This window comes from Vombatus ursinus, unplaced genomic scaffold (genome assembly GCF_900497805.2).
Source record: "Vombatus ursinus unplaced genomic scaffold, bare-nosed wombat genome assembly UNPS02014393.1, whole genome shotgun sequence".
Classification (NCBI taxonomy): domain Eukaryota; kingdom Metazoa; phylum Chordata; class Mammalia; order Diprotodontia; family Vombatidae; genus Vombatus; species Vombatus ursinus.
Genome location: NW_020954171.1, coordinates 32,826 through 54,237, shown reverse-complemented (window position 1 = coordinate 54,237; position 21,412 = coordinate 32,826). Strand labels below are relative to the sequence as shown.

Genomic DNA, 21,412 nt, shown 5'->3' with positions numbered 1-21,412 from the left:
CCTAACTGCCCCTAGTTATATAGTTTTAAGAACAACTTTGAGTGACTATGTCATTTTGACTATTATAAATACACAAATTAAAAATAAAGGGCATATGAAGAAAGAAGCTATCTGCAACCAAAGAAAGAACTGATAAACAGAAGTATATATAGAATAATTTTACATATATATGTGTGTATGTGTGTGTGTGTGTGTGTGTGTGTGTGTGTGTGTGTGTGTGTGAAATGGTAGCCATCTCTAGGGGGCCAGGTAAAAGAAAAGAAAGGGGAAAAAAGAAATTTACATGATCCTTTGTTGAATATTTGGAGGAAAGAGGAAGTTATCCATGATAGATTAGCAATTTCATGTGCAATCATCTTTTTTTGTTGTACTGTATTATGGGAATGCTTGTTTTGTTCTGTGAATTGAAAATAAAATAAACTTTTAAAAAACAAATGGTTGCTTACTGGCTGACATCAAGGTTTGTATCCACAAAACGTCAAAAATTACTCTCCCAGTAAATTGAGTCAACTCTCTAAGCATTATTTATGAGGCAACACAGGCAAAAATAGAACCAGATGAGAAGGTATGAATGGATTATAATCTGAACTAAGGGAGAGAAGCTCTACCACTCAATGACTGCAGGTTTGACCTATACCCCAGAATAACTTAAAGGGAAAGCTCTCTGACCCAGAATCTACTGCATCTCCTTCCACTCTCATTCACATCTATACAAGGTCTGATGGTTCAGAAAGGGTTTGGCTCAATTCGGTCCTACTGCACAGTGCTAGGCACCAAGGGTGAGTCACTTGGTTTTCACACAGATTTCACAATCAAACTAGGCTGTATGGGCAAGATGTTTTTGTCATACTGGGTTTCAAGGAGGACGTGCCTTCCCAGAGGCTGGCAGGTACAGGGTCTGTTTATGATTATGGCAGCATGCTGAGATGACTGGATACATTTGGTGGAGCTCTATGTTTTTCCCTGAATGTCATAAAAATGGGTGTAACTTTAAAGAGAGCATAGTGTAAAATATTGATTTGAAAATATGATAGATTTGAGAGGCAAACAGCATGTAGAATTTCTCCAACACTTTAAGGTTTATGAAGCTTTACTTACGTTCACTCCTTTGATCCTTACAGTACAAACCCCCAATTGGGGTTTTCTTGGCAAAGATTCTGGAGTGGTTTGCCATTTCCTTTTCCAGCTCATTTGACAGATAAGGAAACTGAGGCAAACAGGGTGAAGTGACTTGCCCAGAGTCACACAGCTAGTAAGTGTCTTCCTGACTCCAAGTGAGTGCAAAAAGCAGGGGTTCAATAAGGACACATTGCCTAGCGATGGCTTGGACATCCTTTATAAAGCTTTTCCTCTTTGTACCCTCCCCTGGGCTTAGCAGGCAGTAACTGCTTGATAGATTTTGTTGTTCATGCATCCATCCATTTATTTCATTTGTTCTTCCCATTGCCTCAGTGACCATAGAGTGTATAAAATTAAACCATGAGAACTGATATCATCAGCTGAGGGCTTAGAGAGCACAGATTACAGTGACTTTCTAAGGCTCTAGGTTACAAACATGTTGCCACCCTGGTGGAGGAGGCTTTGACACAGGGAGTTCCCTTTGCCATGAAATCCCAGGTCCAAAGTGAAAAATTGTTTGCAGGATCTTATCGGGAGCAGACAACTGGAATCAAGGATGACTTTCCTTTTCAGGGCCCTCACTGTAAGAAATAAGAGATGAGGTGAACTTCTGCTCTCCTGAATGTCTCCTCCTTTCAGCTGCACAGATGGTGCCAACCTGAATTGTTGGAAGGGGTTCCCTCACCTGGGAGCTGCCAGGTCTCCTCATGTCCCCATTCCTCTACCTAAGCTTGACATCACTCCTCAGGAAGCTCATCCCACCGACACTTGATTCACAGCCCTCTTTGAACTTAAAATGCTGAGGATTTCTCAAAGTCGACAAGTCTTTCCTCTGTCCTTGGTACAGACCCAGGCAAGCTCTGAGTCTGCCCCACTCAGAAGGGACACACCCATCCTACCACCTTCCTTCTGCCAGGGAAACTCCCCATGTCATTTTCCATCCAAACACCAGCTCCACAAAACCCTGTGGTTGCACAGGAGACATTGTACTCTCAAATTTCTTAAAACAATACCAGAGAAATCATCTCACTTACAATAGCATGATTTTGCCCAGAAATAAGTAAAAGGAAATAAACACCTCTGAGAAACAAAGAGGAGGGGACTTCACACTGGGGTCAATGATTTGATGAACGAATTCAGGACTAGGAGAGACTTCTCTTCTAAGACAAAACTAGGGTAGGGGTCCCAGGGCTTTGCCCCTAGTGGACTGAATTTAGAGGGTGCTGAGAGCACTTGACATGACAAGATCATAGATTTGAGCCAGAAGGGACCTAAGAGGACATCTAGTTCTACTCCCTCATTTTACAGGTGAGGAAACTGAGGCCCAGAAGTTAAGCGACTTGCCCAAGGTAAGAAATGACAGGCAGAACTTGGGTTGTCTGACCCCAAACTAGTTTTCTTTGAACCACAAGATGTTAGTCCTTCTGCAGATAGATGCAGTGGAAAGTAAGCCCTAGGTAGCAGGAATAATTCATTAGAACAGGGAGCTAGTGATGGGGGCATCTCTTCCTTGGCCCAGCCCTGCCCTGCCCTGGTCTGATCCCTGATTCACTTCTCAGCTCTTACCCCTCTTGACCTCTCTGGAGCATCTGACACTATCAATCCCTTTCTCCTCCTACATCGTCCCCTGTGGGTTTTGAGGCCACAGTTCTCTCTGGTTTCTCCTACCTGTCTGACTCTTCTCCTCAGTCTCCCCTGCTGTACCATCATCCATAACATGCCCTTTAACTGCATGCTATCCCCAAGGTAGAGTCCTCGACACTCTGCTGTCTCTATGCCCTCAGCTGATGATATCAGTTCTCGTGATTTAATTTTATATGCTAGGCAGCAGATTCACATATCAAGACACCTGACTCTAGTCCCTTGACCTCTAGTTCTTCTGGACGTCCAGCTTTCTATTGGGCATCCCAGAATCACTGGAGGTGCATCAGTATATCCCAGACAGAGCTCATTATCCTTCCCCCCAATCCAGCCCTTTTCCAAGCTTCCCGATTTCCACCAAGAGTACCTCCGTGCTTCCAGTCACCTGCCTCACAGACTCAGCATCATCCTCAGCTCCTCACTCTCACTCACCTCAAATGTTGCTGCTTTTACCTGACAACATCACCCAGGTGTGCTCCCTTCTCTCCACCCACACAGCCTCACCTCGGTTCAGGTCCCCAGGCTATCACAATACACAGCTAATTGCTGTCCCTGGGCCCATTCTTATCTGTACTTCAGACATTTGCCAAAGTGACTTTCCTGAAGCACAGGTCTGACCATGTCACTCAGCAGTCCAGAGGCCCTCTCTGCAATCTCCAGATTCAAATCTGAAATCCTTTCCCTGACATTTAAAGCCCCAACCTCTCTTTCCAACCTTATTACTCACCTTTATGCACTCTCCAGGACAGTCCAACTGGCCCTTTCATTATTCCTTCTACAGGGCAATGCATCTGCTATCTCCCTACCTTGGTGGCAGCTCCTTCCCATACCTGGAAGGTCCTGTGTCCTCACCTCCTTTAGAATGTGAGGTAAACTGAGGTCACTTGCTTAAGGTCATCCAGTTTACACATTTCTCACCCATGCATTTTTCCCAATTTGCCTTAGTGCCAAACAGTATAATAAATTCTGACTTATCTTAAGCATCAAATTAGGAATGACATATTTCTCTTAAAATATGACCAGAGTGAATTCAATTACCTTTTGATTGTGTTCTAGTACACAAAAACTTTTCTCTTTTATGTGGGGCAGAAAAGGTTAAGTGCTAGTCAACGGTCCTATTTGATCTGAGGAGAAAAGGTTCCCCCTTTCTTTCTTGTCTCTCCCTCCACATTCAAAACTTGGCCAGAGTTGGAATGTAGAGAGAGATTTTTTTTTACCAACAATTTTCCAAAAGTTTCCAAACCTTTTACTCTCAAACCCTCTGTTCACACTATTTGTGCAAATAGATTACACCTTTCTTTCTACCTACTTATCCCTCTGGTGGACTTTGATAAAAGAGCCTTTAAAACTGCATATATCTTATTTCTTTCTAATTCTGATCTGACACTTCTCTTACCTTTCTCAACTGGCCTTTACCAATCAAATAACCTAAATAGTAAAGTATTTTTCTCTCTCTTTCTCTCTCCTATCCACCCACTCCTCTAAGGCTACCATAATCAGGGAGGGAGAGGGAGGAAGAAAGTGGCATTCCAAAGTCCAGCTGCAGCCCTTGGATGCTACTCTTGCTGCCTGGCTGCAAAGGGTGTCAGGTTACACATAGACCCCCTACTCACGAGTGATACAGATAATGACAGGGTGGTTTGTCAGAAATGTCCTGCACAAATCAGATAATTTTTTCATGTCACTCCAAATCATATGGAGACCAGGCAAAATGTTCCTTTTTAAGGTCTTGGAGACTGAGCTTTCTCCAGTTCTGTAAAAGATAACCTATGGGCAAATCTCAAGGTATAGAAGGAGATTGGCCCATCCTTTTTGCCTATAAGCCTATAGATAGAGGGAAACCAATAAGCACCTGTAGCCACTCACCTCAACCAGCGTCCTGGAAGGGGGTGGGAAATATGCAGATGTTCCCAAAACAAGGCGTCCCTGGTCGAGAGAGAATTCTGCCAGAGCCTATTTCAGACTCCACTCAAAGTCCTGACAAGCCTTCCTGGGTGCTTGTGGGATGATGAGGTGGGGTGGGGGGAAGAGAGGCTTCCCTTGACTCAGAGAATGCCGAAGACTTCAAATGGGCCCCATGTTAGGCACCATGAATGTGGCAATCTGAGAGATTTAGGCCCCTCAAAGATCAGAGTACAGGAGGGGGTCATCTGGAATGAATTCACCAACTCAAGCATTCTTTAAGTCAAGGTGGCAAAGATTTATTGTTATGATATACAGGGGGCAGAGGTCCTTAAGGAACTCACCATGGTGGGCAGAGCTGCTTAGGGAACTTGTAACCTAATAAGAGTGATGGTAAAGCTTATATAGGAAAAGTAGTGGATTGTGTGCCAAATATGCTAATTAGGTGGTAACACACAACTACATCATTCACTACTGGGGGTTCCTAAAGGGTATATTTTTTATCTATTATGTCTGTAACAAGATAGTTTCAGGAGTTGATGTCTATAGTTCGACTTCTAGATTGCATATGGTAACTGGGAATCAGTACATGATAGTTCTTCTGGTATAAGATAGTCCTGTTCATACAAGGGAAATTCTACAGAAGTCAGCTTGTTCTTGTAACAGGGAGAGATAGTTTGCCTCACTGAACCTACACATGAGTTATTGACAGAGATAGGGTCTTTGGGATGGAGGGAAACTGTCAGATATAGTGTTTCTGAGGCCAGGGAGAAATATGATCTTAGAAGTGGAGTCTGAGCCCAAGCACCCCAGCAGATAGATAGATAGATAGATAGAGGGCTAGATGGATGGACAAATGGATAGACAAACAGATGGATAGACAGACAGATGGCTAGATGGATATTCACATACACATGCACACAATACCAATAGAATGTAAGCTTCTTGAGACTGTTTAGTTTTTGTCATTCTATTCCCAGCACCTAGGACAGGCCTCATCCATGGAGATGCTTACTAAATGCCTCTTCAGTGCTAAAATACATTGGCCAGCACAATTGGTCTTGCCCTGCCTGGGAACGTGGCCCAATTCCTCAGAGCTGAGGACAGTCAAGTGGCTGGAATCTCTGAGACTCTGCTGCCTGACAGAACTCCCATCAGGAACCAGACGCCCTCCAAAGAGCCACACCACAGTAGCTGAGCAGTGAGAAGTCTTGCCAGGGAAACAAGGGCCCTCCCCATAGGAGGGTTCTTCAATAGTACTGGTGCCCCACCCAGCCTAGTCACTATGCTGGCCAACTCTCCTGTGCAAACAGATTATACCTTTCTTTCCACCTACTTAATCCCTCTGATGGACTTTGATAAATGTTAGCTATTGTCCAGCACTGGCTGGCAAGGCAGCCTGATCGTAAGAATGAGCTTCTCTGAGGAGCAGACCGTACACATGGGGGCAATTAAGAGAGAGGCAGATGAATATTTGGAGTCCCTGCAGAGGCTCCATAAAGTACACAATGTCACCCACTGATCGTTGTTTCTTTTCACAAAATGATCTAGAGTCAAAATAGCAAGACATTTGAGTGCATGCTAAATGCAGGGGTTGGGGGGGAGTTCGTGAATCATGCGGGGGTGTGGGCAGGTAGCCTTAGGGGTTCAAGGAAGAATGACCTCATTCCCAGGTGGAGCCGAGCAAGGATTCAGAAACTGGGGAGTGCGTATTGCCTTAGGGGTGTTTCTTGAGTGTGGCTGAAGTTCTTTCCCATTTCTGGCTGAGCAAGTATTCAGAAATCAGTTCCTCTCCTGGGATATCTGCCTGCCTCAGTCAATGTGTGAGGGGTGTGTGTGAGGAGTATGGGGGCGGGCAGTTTGCTTTAGGATTTAGTTGACATCTGGAAAAGGAAAAATGCCAGTGGGGTAAGGGTAAGAAATGGGGAATGGAATCCAGGGACAGGCTGAATACCTGGTTCCTAGAAGGTATCAGAGACTGAAAGGATTCAAGGGAGAATCGGGGACAGAGGAAGAGGGATGGGGTGAACCCAGTGACTCCTCGGGGGATGATCCCTACACTGAGGATAAAGGAAGGTCACCTCGGGCCCCCCATCAAACCAAGCATCTGGCACTCTCCATCATCACCCCCTGAATGACCTACATGTCTTCCTGCAGAAATCAGAAGGGGGACAATCACAAGATGTCAGTTAGAAGGGACAACAGTGGCCATTTAGTCTGGTCCATACCTGAAAAGACAGCTGGTGGCTCGGTGGATAGCGCACTGGGCCTGATGTTAGGAAGGCATTGTTGTTCAGTTGTGTCTGTCTCTTTCTGACCCCATTTGGGGTTTTCTTGGCAAAGATTTGCCATTTCCTTCTGTTCATTTTACAGAAAAGGAAACTGAGGAAAACAGGGTTAAATGATTTACCCAGGTTCAATGTCTGAGGCCAGATTGGAACTCATGAAGAAGAGTCTTCCTGACTCCAGGCGGGGTGTTCTATACACTGCACCACCTAGCTGGGATTGAGGTTCTCCAAATTAAATTGAATGTTTATACTCACCTGCTGATATACAGCTCACATTGCTCTACTTTGGAAACTACCTACTGCCAACTTGCAGCCAATCAGGACAATGTTCTCATGCCCTAGTCTGAACTCTATTCAATGTAACCTCATGAAGAGTTGAGGAAGGAGCCACGCCTTTTTCCAGCCTTCTTTTTTGCCAAATAATCTAATAAAGTGGTTTCTAAAACTATTTCCAGTTTTGGGGTTTGTTCTGATCTAATAACAGCCACAAACATGCACACATGTACACACACATGCATGCACACATGTGCATGCACACACAAGCATTTACACATATACATGCACAAATACACCCTACTAAGAACACCATCAGAACGATCCCCTGCAGGGCCCACGGCCTCAAAATCCCAGGCTTTGCATGACATCCCCCTACAGAAGAACAGCTTCCCAGATCTCAGGGAAGGCCCTCCATGAGGTGGGCTGGGTGATGTCAAGGTCAGTTTCAGGGCTTCTCCAGATGAAAAGCAGTGGTGATAGGCAGGAGGAACATCAGGGTCATGGTACCAAGGAAAACAAGAGCTTGGAGCATGCAGGTAGCATGCCAAGATTTGTACAGAGCTTTACCTATATTGTCTCATTTTATCTCCATGCAAACCTGGGAAGGAAGTGCCATTATTATCCCCATTTTATAGTTGAGGATACTGAGTCAAAGAAAGATAAAGTGACTTGCCCTGGATCAAACAGCTGGTAAGTTTCCAAGGCAGGATTCAAACCCAGGCCTTACTGACTCCAAGTCCAGAACTCGGGACACTGCCTGGTACTTCTGGTACAGTGACATGTGCTCATTATATTTCAAGGTCATCTCTAATAAGATGGTCACGTTACTAAGAAATCATGGCACCCTTGCATGTAAGTCAGACCAAGACCTGATTGGCTGCAAAAATTAGCCACATCCCATCATTCTTTCGGTGTTTTTGGCCCACCAGTCAGAATTGTCACCTCACTGAAAGTCTCATCAGTCTTGAAAAGTCTTTGCTGACATCCTGTCATCTTCTTCTATGAGAGGCAGTCAAGATTCTCCCTCACTTTCATCCAGAGACTCAGGATTGCCACCAAGTTAGCTAAGGGGTTCCCTTTCTTCCAAGTTGATTCACATGGACCCAAGTTATCCAGAGACTGTCTCGTCTCCCTCATGTCATTGAAAAGCCAGGTATATCCCCCAAAATTCTATCCATTGAGTCCCCAAGGCCTCCTGGGAAGTTTTTGTCCAGACTGTGGAATCCTCTGAGGGGCAGGTAGCTCAAGGCCTGCATGACTCCAGAGAGGGAATGAAATAAAGAAAGGCAGAGAGAATCTAAAAGCAATCTGTCTGTGTTGAATAAGTCTTGGGGGTGAGATCCAAGAAAGTGTTGAATTGGACAGCCTTCCCTCCCTTCCTAGGCAGCTAGGTAGTGCAACAAATAGGGCACTGGGCCTGGGGCCAGGAAGAACTAAGCTCAATCCAGCTTCAGACACTTACAAGTTGTGTGATCTTGGGCAAGTCACTTAACCTCTGTCTGTCTCAGTTTCCTCAACTGTAAGATGGGTCTTAACAGCGCCTACCTCCCAGGATTGTTATGAGGATCAAATGAGATAATACTTGTCAAAAAGGGGGGGAAAGTGGTTAGTGCAGTGCCTGGCACATAGTAGGTGCTAGATAAATGCTTCTTCCTTTCCCCTTCCTAGGCATCTAGTTGTCATAGAACCTGCTTCTGGAAGAAGGGGCACCTAACCCTGGTCATCAAGAACATGAAGACAAAACTGTTGCTTCAGGAGTCTATCAAGGCAGTGGTCTGAGACTCCACCATTCATTCTTGGGTTGGCAGGAAATAGCATAATGACCATTGCATGCTGGATCAATGGAGTCATGTAGAAGGACAACACAGCAGCCCTTCAAATACTGGAGGAGAGCAGTCATGGCCCTTCTTTACAGTGCTTTCTCAACATTTCTTTCATCTAGGCCTCCCATGATATGAACTCACTGACTTTCACCATGCTGGTTGCCCTTGGCTAGAGCATCTCCGGTATACGTGTCTCTCCTATGGTGGTGTCTAGAGTTGGGTGTAGTAAGACAGATGAGGTCTGGCCAGGGCAGAGGACAGCAGAACCATTCCCACCTCCCTTCCTGAAGGCTTTGCCCTGTGAACTCAGCCCAAGTTTGCATCAGCTTTTCTGGCTGCCCCAGCACACAACTGTCTCACATTAAGCCGGAAGTCAGTCCACTAGGACCTCTGGACATTTTTTCAGATGACCTGTTATCCAGATGGGTCTCCTCATCTTATGCTTTTAAAATTAATTTTCTCAACTTACATGTTTAACCAGTCAAGACATTTTTCAATTATATATCTGCCATTGTGATGAACAAATTTAAAAAAGACATTCTGACCTCACTCAATATGCCTGCAATTTGACCCTGACTCTTTTTTCATGTTAATCTTATTCCTAGCTAGACATTGAAGGATTGTTTATGGTATTTGCTCCCAGGAAGGGCTAGCCACCCCTCCAGGAACGGGATATTCATAAACAGTAATACTCTCAAGGATAGTTTTGAGAGCAACTCCTTTCACACAGATCACATATTTTTGGCAAACTGCCTTTTTTGTTAGAAGGAACTACTAAAAGCAGGTAACCCCAGCTTTAGCTGTGGAGTCTCTCCCAAGGTGCAGACCTGTAGCCTGGGATTTTCCCACTGGGACTCTGGAGGCTGAAAATTGGGACTCCTCAGCCCATGTGATCCAGTTGCAGATGGTTCCCCAGACAGTGACGATTGACTGTAACAAGATTTGATACCGATTGAGACTTAAGTATGTAATTGTTACCTGTTGGAACTTTAACTCTATTCTTACTAATCTTAATCCTATTTTACTATCTCAATAATAAATACTTTTACTATATACTTATATAAATGAAACTTGAGACTCTGTGTCATTTCTAAAGCAATTTGAACCAAAACTAATTTAAGCTGCAATAAATAAGGCTGCTTAGCAATACGGTCATCCATGGTGTTGATTACTCTTTGTCACCCCCAAATCTGCTAACATACCATTGATGATACTTCTTCGATGTTGTTTCCCCATTAGGATATCATCTCCCTGAGGGCAAGGGCTCAATATTTCGATGACTGATTAACTTAAAAACATAAATGACCTAGAACAGAACTCCATATTCGAGAACTGCTGAGAAGACTGGACAGCGGTCTGACAGAAACAAGCCTTGGATCAGCATCTTCTGACACGATCCACAAGTTCAAAACAGGTATGTGACCTGAATACTAAAGATTATACCACTTCCTTTTCAATCAGAAGAGAGATCATATTCATTTTAAAGCCTTCAGTAAAGGCCGAATTCTTTATTTTTTCAAGCAATCGGGGTTAAGTGACTTGCCCAGGTTCACACAGCTAGTAAGTGTTATGTATCCATTCAGGTCCTCCTGACTCCAGAGCCTGTGCTCTATCCACCGCGCCACCTAGCTGCCCCTAAAGGATGAATTCTTAACCAAACAAGGCAGAGAGGCAATTACAAAACATAAAGCTGATCGTTGCGCACCTGAGGGCAAGAGACATAGGGTCATTGCTGTGTGACCTCGGGTTAGTTACCTCCTCTCTCTGAACCTCAGGTCTCTCACCTCTAAAACACGATCTAATACGCTGAAAGGCTGCAGGTGAGGCAGGGTCGGGAAAAGAAAAAGGAGGAGAGGAGAGAAGAAAACGGCGGGGGGAGGAAGTCCTTTCTGGAAAGGTGAAGGAAATCTCGGGGGCAATCGAGATCATTGACATCAGAGTACGCCGCTGCCCCGCATCCATCCGTAAACTTTGTCGCAGAAAAGTCTCTGACTCGGGGAGGTGAAGGGGAAGAATAGAGGTTGGGGGAAGGGGACAGAGGAGGGGAAGGGAGGACATACGATACAGGAGGCTATAGGAATGTTAAAAGCTTCCTGAAATCTTCCTGAGGGATAAACTGACTGCGTCTGCATCCCACACATGGTACGAGTTTACAGCAGCCCCGGGGACACCAAAGCCACTCCTCCCACGCTTGGCTTCCCAGTCTAGCTCCATTCGCAAACCACTCCCGAGACGACTGGGCTCAACCTCGTAAGGTTGGACACAGGGCTGGGATTATTATGATGGTGCAGATGGGGGTGACGCCCCCATACAGGCCTTACCTGTCAATGAGGGGCGCGAGTAACAGGAGCCAGTTGGAGATTCGCAGGGACTTGTCTACCACTCTACAACGAGTCTGAACCCCGGGGTCCAAGTCTCATCCCTCCCTTGTCCCAGGGATCTAAGGAGGGATATCGAAGGGTCCATGAACTTGGATGGAGCGCTGAGGTAGGGAATCGCATTGTTATTTCATTCTATGTGTCTTATTGATGTATGTAAAAGCATTATTACCCAAAGGGATCCCTGGTGGTTATCAGATAGCCGAAGGGGTCCAGGACACAAACACGGTTAAGCACCCCCATATGGAGAGGTTCCCTCCTATCCCTGCTTCCTCTAACTCAGGGCTAAGAAAAGTCCACGGTCCGCGGGATTTCAGGTCAGAGGATGATCCTAGGATTTGGCCACGGAGTGGGAAGTTCCCGGCTTTAAGAGAAAGCCTGAGTTTCTTTTTCCCAGAATAGGAACCTTCCCTAACCAGCCCAGCTAGTAACCAGTGACGCTTCAGCGTCTCGAGGTCTCGTTGGCTGGGGCCGATGCGTGGGAACAAAGCCTAGCAAACAAACATTCTGTGAGATTAGGAATGCCTCCTTTCTCCTGGAATCTCCTGGATCTCAGCTCTACCTTATTGTAAAGCAAAAGAAAGGGGAGAAACCTGGGGTCTCGTCCCCTTTCCACCCCCTTGCTGTGTGACAAGAGGGTCAGGTCGTCTCAGGTCTGTTTTCTTATCTGTCATAAATATCTTTTGATACATTGTAAATGTACGTTGTAATAAATGTAATTGAAACATTGCAAAATACATGTTGATACATTGTAATTCGATTGCTTACTTATACATGTATGAAGACATTGTCAGTCTCATAAACGATGTCTAAGTTCCTTCTGTCTCTCTGCTCTGCTGGCCTCATTTCCAAGGGCAGATGCTTACTATTTCCCTGACCTTCCTGAGGCTGGGATACCTAGGACTTTGCCCAAGGTGGGCACCTGGGGTGAGGCATGGGGCTGACCTCCCACCAGTAATCTCCCTGCCTAGAACCTCACCACTCTCCTATCTATGTCTTAGAAGATCTGAATGTAAGGAACACAGCAGCCTCCCTGACACAGATTAAAGAAGAAGCCCCAGGGAAGCTCCAGACCTCTCACTGGGAAGTGGAGTCACCCAATCGGTGAGAGACCAGCAGGAACCGCCCAAAGCTCTTTTTCTGCCAACAGGGAGTGTGAATCCCTGCCCCAATGCCTGGTCCTGTTAGACCCAGAGAACTCTATAAAAACCCACCAGACTCTGCTGGTTTGGGAGAGTGTGCCTCATTCTCTCTGGCACCCCATCATGATGCTCATACCCACCCAGGAGTCCAGTAGGCCTGTTTCCACTTCCTCTCTGACTGCCCTTCATTTTGTGACTATCTCCCTTCAATAAAACTGGCTTACTTTAGTATCTTGGGAATTCTGTTTCTTCACACTAGGTCCTTGGGATTCTACACCTTCCAGAATCTGTGTTAAGGTGCTGGGCACGAAGGTAGTCCTTGGGTATGGGGGAAATCAAACAAGACAGCAGGTTCCCTCTGAACAGAGGTCAGAGAGGAGGAAAGAATGTCCACTTCACACCTCCATTCCACACTGCACTGTCTTTGGGAGGAGGCGAACTTGCCTCCTCAACCCTCTCTATCACATTTTATCTTTTTCTGCTCCAAAACTCCCCACAGTTTTCAGGCTTCCCACTACCTTCTGCACCACCTGTCCAGTGACTGCCACCACATCCTGGATCAGCCAGAGCACTGCCTGGGGAGAAAAAAACAGAGGAGAAGTGACTGAGGCCAAGGGATAGGAGACTCCTCCAGTATCCCATCTCCCACCCTTCCCACTTCAATTCCACCTCTCTCCTTCCCCCATCTTTGCATCTCTCCTCTCTCCTGAGGATCCCCCTGCAGCCACCCACTAGTCTATGCTTCTCCCCTAATCCCTGCTCATCTCCACACATACTTGACTTTGAATATTGTAGACTTTTTCAGCAGCCAAAGGGTTCAAGATCCTTTTCTTTGAGGAGAGGGATTGGGGGGGGGAGAAGCAAAGCAATTATCAAAATTATTGGATGCCATCCAGTACAACTCTAACATAAATATTTCCAATTTTTAAACATAACAGTGACATTCAAATCAGTCACCAGAACTGAGCCTGACAAGATAAAACTTTTCCAACTGACAATGAATCCAACCCAGCAACCATCACCCTCAGTCAGCATAAATTCATGACACACACAGACAGGCTTTCCCAGCCCTTTCTGCATTTGAACTTGTTCTGTGTAAACATGAAGTTAATCTTTGTATAACGGTTAAAAATATCAAAATAATTTGTTACATTTCTCAACTTCCTTCATTTTGGGTTGTACAATAATAACACATTGGTTTACAAAAACCTTCGACTTTATAAAAACTGAAATAATTTCAGAACTCTGAAAATCATTTGAAATTTTCAACTCATAAAATTAATTATCTAAAACTAGTCGGGGTGGGGAAGATTGCTACATAAAGGATAGAAAAGCCAGGAAGGTTGACTTGGGTTTTGGCCTAAGCCAACCTAGTCTGTGTACACTTAAGAGGTCATGAAGAAAAGCCCTTGTTGATTGGAAAAGATTCTCTGGGGCTGACTTGGGGCCTTGGTCCAGTCAGTAGCACAAGTGGCAGTCAGGAGCCCCTGGGGGAGGGAAGACATACTGACCTTTGGAAATGGGAGGAAGGAAAAAAGGTGGCTTCAGTCGAGCCTTTCCTCAGAGAACTGGCTGCCCTTCCTCAGCTCCTCTGGCTCCTTAGTCACTTTCTAGATTGAAAAGTCTCTGCTCCCAGAGGGACAGCTACAGGTGCCCTGGCTGGCACTGGACACACCTCCCCTGGGAAACCCAATTGATGGGCAACCCCTGATTTCCAGTTCTTTGCCACCACAAAGAGAACTGCTATAAATATTTTAGATCATATAAATTCTTTTCCGTTTTCACTAATCATCTTTGGAAAAAGACCTAGTAATGGAATTTCTGGGTCAAGGGGTATGGGCAGTTTCATAACTCTTATCCATGAATTGATTGGTTAGTAGGTATTGTCTTGCATAAATAGGTATGGGTGTATGTATACACACACATTCATACATACAAAAAGTGCCTAAGGGTGCCTAACATACAGTTGTATTTCCCTCATCAGTCTGATACATGGAAACAAGTCTAGTTCTCGATATTGCTATAATCTAAAGGATTCATACCTATGTATGTTAAATGCTGATATAATTTATCTTAAAAGATTTGGCCAATATGATGATACTGGCATCTTTAACTTGGCCAAAAATTAATACACTTACATTTACCTAATGACATGTTCCCTGACCACTTCTCTTGCTGTCCCATCTATAACCTACATCAGGGCATCTAAATTTGTTTGTGTGTCATCTGGTGAAGCTTTGAATAAATGCCTTCCCAGAATGCTAGTGTGGTTTTTGAAAATTTAATAGTCAAAGGACTGATTACACTTCAATTAGAAGTTAGGTGAAATTAAGATGTATTTTTCCCATCCAAGTTCACAGACCCCCTGAAAACTATCATCAGATTCCTCAGGGGTCAGTGTAGCCCAGGTGAAAAGCCCATGACATAGATAAATATAACTTGTACTCTGAAGCTGAAGTCCCCTTCCCACTGGGAAGCCTTCCCTAGGTATCCCAGACTAACTTCTCTGAATGCCCATGGCTGACCCAGCCTGGACTTCATAAGCTGCATCTAATCATGACCCTCTGTTGTTTACTGTTGTTCCATATGTGTGTGTAATCTATTTGCCAGTGACCCAGAAAGCAGCTGAAGGACCCTCTATTTCCAGAATCTTCCTTCAATAACTTGTTATTTATCATTGTTCCACTGAATAACAAAGTTTTTAGTGATTATCAAGCAGATTTTACTTTTCATAGAAAAGTCCTAGAGATCAGAGGAATGGATTTGGGGATTGCAGTCAGGCCATTTATTGGGTCTACTATGGACTAGGTGCTGTCCTAAGTAGCTGAACCAGATGGCCTCGGAGGCCCCCTCAGACTCTAGATTGATGACCCTGTGAAGTCCCCAAGCTCACTAGGAAGTCTGAAGGCTTCAGGTGATGGTTTGTCAGAGGACTGTACCCCCTACCTCCCCTATTCATACACATCATTTTAAAAAGGAGGATATGATGCAGTTTAGGGGTTCAGGGGTGCTGGGTCCCCAAAATCACAACACGTTGGTCCTGCCCGAAAGAATTCAACCAAAACCTTCTTTCAGCCAAAGACAAGGTTTATTAGAACATCCATTATATTGGGCAGACTCTTAAGGAGTCTGAACATGGGTAAGCAGTGGCTAGATTATAAGAATCTAAGCATCTTAATGGAGACAAGATGGACATTATGTACAGAAAGTACTGTGGGAGGGATCTAGGAGTGGCCAATTAGTCTATGAGGTGATAGAATTCCAGGGACCTGGACCACAGGGCCAAGGGAGAATGGAGAAATGGCCTGGGGCCACAGCGAGGTCCACAATGAAAGGCCAGTTGATGGTATTATAGCCTCAGGGAAATGCCAGAGATTTGGCCATGTGAAAAAGTCCAGAGTTTTTCCTTTCTGGGGCCCAGATCCCAACCCCATCAGATATACTATAATTCTAAATCCTGTAATACCATGAATATCCACTGCGTGAAAGGAGAGTTCCAGCTTAGGAGATAAAAAACTGATGTCTCCTTCACACAAGGAGCAATTCCTAGGGTTCTGAAGGCATGGGATGAAAGTCATCAGTTCAATGAGTATTGTGGTGATTGAATGACTGTTTGGAATTGGCAGAATCATAGGAATTAGCACTTGAAAATAACAGTAATAACAACAGCTAGTATTTCTGTAACGAGCCTCGCAAAGCACTTTGTCAATATGATCTCATGTGACCTTCACACCAGTCCTGGGAGGGAGGTGCTATTATGAGCCCCATCTTACAGATACAGAAACCTGAGGGGAGAGGTTAAGTGACCTGCTTAGGGTCACAAAGCTATTAAGTGTCTGAGATGGGTTTTGAACTCAGGTCTTCCTGACTCTAAGTCAGAGGTTCCACTGACTGGGCCACTTTGCCACCTTGAAATTTAGACCAACTTTCTGCTACAAATGACAAAAGTGAGCCCCAACTTTGCCTCATTTGGATGCCTATGAAAATGCAGTTCATCTGCAAGTTTAATATTCCCCTAACTTTGGACAGGGCCAGGGGGGTTGGTTTCAGGCATGCCATTGAGGCTCTAGGGCTGCAAACACAGGAGCTGGAAGCACATGGCTGTGACACACAGGGATGCCTCCTCTCCCCTCCCATCCCGCTTATGCCTTTGTCAGGAGATTCCAGAGATATTTACAGATTCCAGGGGAGATCCCTGCTATAAACAGGGCATTCAGGAGAGGGAGAGCTTCAGAATGAGGCATCAACCTTTAAGAGATTAACTGGAGATACACAAGGAAGATTTCAGAGGCAGACCTCCACAGGTCTATCCAGGCCAACCTTCACCCAGGGCTGCTGCTAGCATTTGGAGTGTTGGGCTTGGGAGGCCCCATGGTGGAGTGGAAGACTTGAGGTCAGGTCCTAACTCTGGCTTTCCTTGGGTGTGTGGCTCTGAGCACCTCACTGAGCCTCTCTGTGCCTCAGTTTCTTCATCAGTAAAACGAGAATAACATTTGCATTGTCAGTGATATTAAGGCTAATAAGAAGCCAGATCTGTTGCTTTGAACCTATGAACTACAGGGAGACTGCTAGGAAAGAAAGAAGGCAAAGCCAAGGTCCTTACAGGGCAAGCTAAGGTTTGGGATGGGAAGGCCTTGGTTTGTCAGATCCTGACCCCAGCACACACACATATGAGACTCTAGAAGGATGTTACCCAACAACTGTTCCCAATGGGCAGTCTCAACATCCTTCCATGGTTCTGTGTGTTGAGGAGTAGTAGCAAAGGGCCAGGGAACTCCTTGATATGAACCAACCATACGGGTAGGGGGAAATGAGCATCACAGAATCTGAGAGTCATTTGGGCTTCAGAGGTCAACTACTCTAACCAGTGATGTCAAATTCAAAGAGAAATTTTTTTCTCAGAGAATTTCTGAAAGAGAAATTGTTGTTGTTGTTATTCATTTTCAGTCCATGTCCAACACTCTGTGACCCCATTTGAAGTTTTCTTGCCAAAGATACTGGAGTGGTTTGCCATTTCCTTCTCCAGCTCATTTTACAGATGGGGGAACTGAGGCAGACAGGGTGAAGTGACTTGCCCAAGGTCACACAGCTTGTAAGTGTCTGAGGCCAGATTTGATCTCTGACTCTGGGCCCTGCACTCCATCCACTGAACCACCTGGCTGCCCCCAAATAGAAATGGGAGCCACATATCTGTACTTAAGGATCACTGCAGGCCACATACTGATTCAGTGTAAAATGAAATGTTATCTGCTTCATTGTATTTTCATATCTTTGTTAAATATCTCCCAACTACTCTTTAATCTGGTTCCAAGGCATTCTTTTGAAAAAAACTATGTCCCAGCTACTCAGTGTGGTATGAACAACAAATGCCCAGCATGACCCCAGGATCTGACCTGACATTTGTAGCAAATGTTGTTTCTTAACTATCGCATATCAGCTAGGAGATATTAGGACCTAAATCTCTGTCTGCTTCCACCACTGTGGGACTGCAATTATGAATTGATCTAAGGAAGGCAATGTGAAACCCACAGACAGGGATTTTAGAACAAGTAAGCAAGACTTGGATAGCCTCGGATGAGGAAAAAGAAAAATTGTTTGATGCCAAGCTGAGAAGGTGATTGTAACATGTGAGAAACATAATAAAACATTCCTCTTTTTTTTTTGAAAGAAACAATAAGGCAGAATAAAAGAGGGAAGGGTAAATCATTCCAAAGGGGAAAGGAGATGGGGCGAGGAGGGAAGTTATAGGTGGAGAGCTATCGACTCCTGGATTCCAGGGGGGTAGAGAAGGGGGAGGAGATTCTTTCTATTTAGAAACTAGATACTCCCTCCTTCATTAATTCCAAAGGGGAAACCCTTCCCTTCCTCAGAGGGGAAGAAAAGGCCCTACTCTGGGACAGTCTAAAAAGGGGACGAGGTGGTCCCTCGGTACAGTGACCATCACCGACAGACATGAAGCCCCAGGGTCTTGGAATGGGTCCTGAGCAGAGGTCACAGAAGCCCGTAGAGAGGCCTCTGCAATGAAAGAAAAGCAGGGACACACACACACAAGGGCGGAGGAAAAATGACAACAAAGTAGAGAAAATTTGAATTCTTTGAAAGTCAGTGCTGAGGGGCCGCCTATGGGCTAGACAATCAGCAGCCTGTTTGGGCATCCAGTTCCAGGAGGAGTATGCAGCCTGGGCTCTGTCTGAAGCCCTGGAACAAGTGTGAATATACCACGTCCACAAGTGCACCCAAGCAGTTCAAAGCAAAGACAAGTGTCTGCACCCTCACCACGTACAATGCACCAGCCCTCCCCCAGGCTCCTTCCCCTCTTGGCCCCAGCCCCCACCTGCAATCACAGACTCAGCAGAGCAAATAAAAGGATTCTTAGAAGACTCCAAACTTGCATTTATTTTCCCCTTCATATGACCAGAAGATGTCATACTGTCATTCTGTCCTCTAAAGCCCCCCATTCAAATGTAGATTGTGGAGAAAAGCTGAAGACTCAAGAATAACAACTCATTAGGTTGTTTGTGCAGTCAGAAAAAGCTCCCAGAGGTCAGTGCAATGTCAAATGTGAAGGAGGTCTCACTCCCAAAGTCTTCTGGCCCTTCGTGCTGGTTGTCTCCCTACAAAGTGAGGTAGGCAGAAAGAAAAAAGGTGGAGGAGGGAGGTCTTAGAGCAGGATAAGGGCCTTAATGATGCTTCCCTGGGCTTGGGCCAGTAAAGTCCAGGGATGATCCCAGGGGCCAGTGCTGGGGAGAGAAGCCAGAGGTCAACAGGAACAACACAGGGACTGGAGACTTATTTTCTTCCTCAGGTCCATACCAGGCAATGCTCTCAAACTAAAGAAGGAAAGACAGATTCAGGGAGATCCTCCAAGTCCCCTCTGACCTCAAGCCTCTCTTCATTGTGAAGGGCCTGCCTCACCACCCATCCAACCCTCAAGCCCAATCTCTCACCCACCCTCCTCTTTGCTTGACCCCCTTTACTCCAGTCCCCCAGAGTCTCCCCTTTGGCTATGATTAAACACTAGGCAATGCCTGGAGACAAAGGAGGGAAATGACCCAGTCAGGGACATACATTCCAGAACCAAGGTATGGGAAGGGAAGAGGACACCAAGGGAAGGCTACTGGGCTAAGCCTCTCCTCTGCCTTCCCATTGCTCAGGTCCCAGAGATACCATGGGCTGGGCCCCTCTTTCTACCCTCCATGTCCACTCTTCACTTACCTGCAGCTTAAATATAGTGCCCTCTATTTACACCTGGAAAAGAAAACAAGTTTCCAGTGAGGAATCCAGGAGAGGAGACCACATTAAGGTCTCAGGAGTTCACTGGTTTGTCTTAGAGACACAACAAATTACAACTGGGACTGCACCCCCATCCCCCACTCCAGTCCAGCCTCTGGATCCAAGAGGAAGAGAGAAGAGGCCCCCCAAATGGGCACTTCCCCACCTCCAGGGGTTCCCAAGGCTGGTCTACAGCCCCCAGCTGGGGGGACACCCAGGCCCTCTGGCAGAGATCCCCACATTCATCTCTGATCTGAGTCTGAAGCACATTCCCCCCTAGGCCAGCCTGTTATACCCGTGCCTGGCATCCTTCAGGAAAATGGCTTCTAGTTTGAGATTTGTTCATCTAGAGTCTCAGGGCCCATCTGACAGTCCCTTAGATGGGAAAGGGGACTTGGGGACAGAAAGCCAAGCTGCAGGTCAGGGGAAGCCAGGATCTCCATGGTGCCTGCTCCCTAAGGAGCCCCTCCCAGTCCTGCCCACCTGAATTCTTCCTCCAGATCACAACTCCAGCAATGACTGCAGTGATGACGATGAGGACCACAATGACCCCCACAATGACCATGGTGGAGGAGGACTCTGGCTCTGAAATGGAAAAGGGAAGTGGGAGGCCCTGACCCCTCTCTGGCCTGAGATTCACTAACTCCTCTCTCACCTGCCCCCAGTAAGTCCACCTCCCTCCGGTCTTTTGGGGGTCTGGGGGATGGCCTTTCCCAGCCCCTCCTCATGGTCCTTACCCCACTTCAGGGTGAGGGGCTCAGACAGTCCCTCGTGCTGCACTCGGCAGGTATATTTCCCTTCCTGGCCCGAGGTCACCTCCACGCCTGCCCACTTCTGGAAGGTCCCGTCTCCTGCGGGCCTGGTCTCAATGAACTCCATGTCCTGGAGCTGTTCCTCCCCATCCCTCAGCCAAGTCAGGGAGATGTCCGACGGGTAGAAGTCCTGGGCCCAGCACCGCAAGGTCACCTCCCCATGGGGGGCAGTGTGGCGGGTCACTCGGGTGGAGGGCGGTTCTGAAGGCAAAGGTCAGAGGCATTTCCAAGCTCTCTCTTCCACCCTCCCCTCTGGGGCACAAGGACGGGGGGGACACCCCGCAATCTGGACCCTGGGGTACAAGGGGTGCCTGGGGTTGGGAGCCCGGGGCTGGGGCTGCAGGGGAGGGAGAAGGGGAGGCTGGGGGCCTGAGTGCTGCGCACATTGGGGCGATCGGGGGTACCTGCCCTCATCAGCGTCTCCTTCCCCATCTCCAGGTACTTCCTCACCCACAGCACGCACGTCTCCTCCAGGTAGGCTTTCCACCCCTCCGTGTAGCCCCTCTCTGCCTCCCACTGGCGCTTGGTGTTCACAGCCTGCGGCACCGCCGCCGTCCACGTGGAGGTCTCCCTGTCCAGGGCCAGGTAGTCCCGCCCGTCGTAGGCCAATTGGAAAAACCCTCGCTTGAAAGTGAGCTCGGGGGAGACCTCGCAGCCGTACATGGCCTGGATGGTGTGGACCCCTGCCCCGCCCCCGGCCCGGGTCAGCAGCCGGTCTCTGGCCGCTCCCGTGCCCCGCCCCCACGCGGGTCCCCCCCC

General features: G+C 46.6%; 1 protein-coding gene across 1 annotated transcript in view; it reads right to left on the bottom strand.

The window, feature by feature from the left end:
* Positions 1-18,938: 18,938 nt before the first annotated feature.
* LOC114042359 (HLA class I histocompatibility antigen, B-15 alpha chain-like) overlaps positions 18,939-21,412 on the bottom strand; it is a 4,429-nt gene continuing 1,955 nt past the window's right edge. The window contains exons 4-8 of the mRNA XM_027861038.1: positions 21,058-21,336; positions 20,579-20,854; positions 20,325-20,426; positions 19,785-19,817; positions 18,939-19,399 (exon numbers count right to left, since the gene is read on the bottom strand). Of these exons, the coding sequence (XP_027716839.1) occupies positions 19,792-19,817; positions 20,325-20,426; positions 20,579-20,854; positions 21,058-21,336 (683 nt within the window). The 3' untranslated portion in view covers positions 18,939-19,399; positions 19,785-19,791. The remainder of the gene's footprint in view (positions 19,400-19,784; positions 19,818-20,324; positions 20,427-20,578; positions 20,855-21,057; positions 21,337-21,412) is intronic.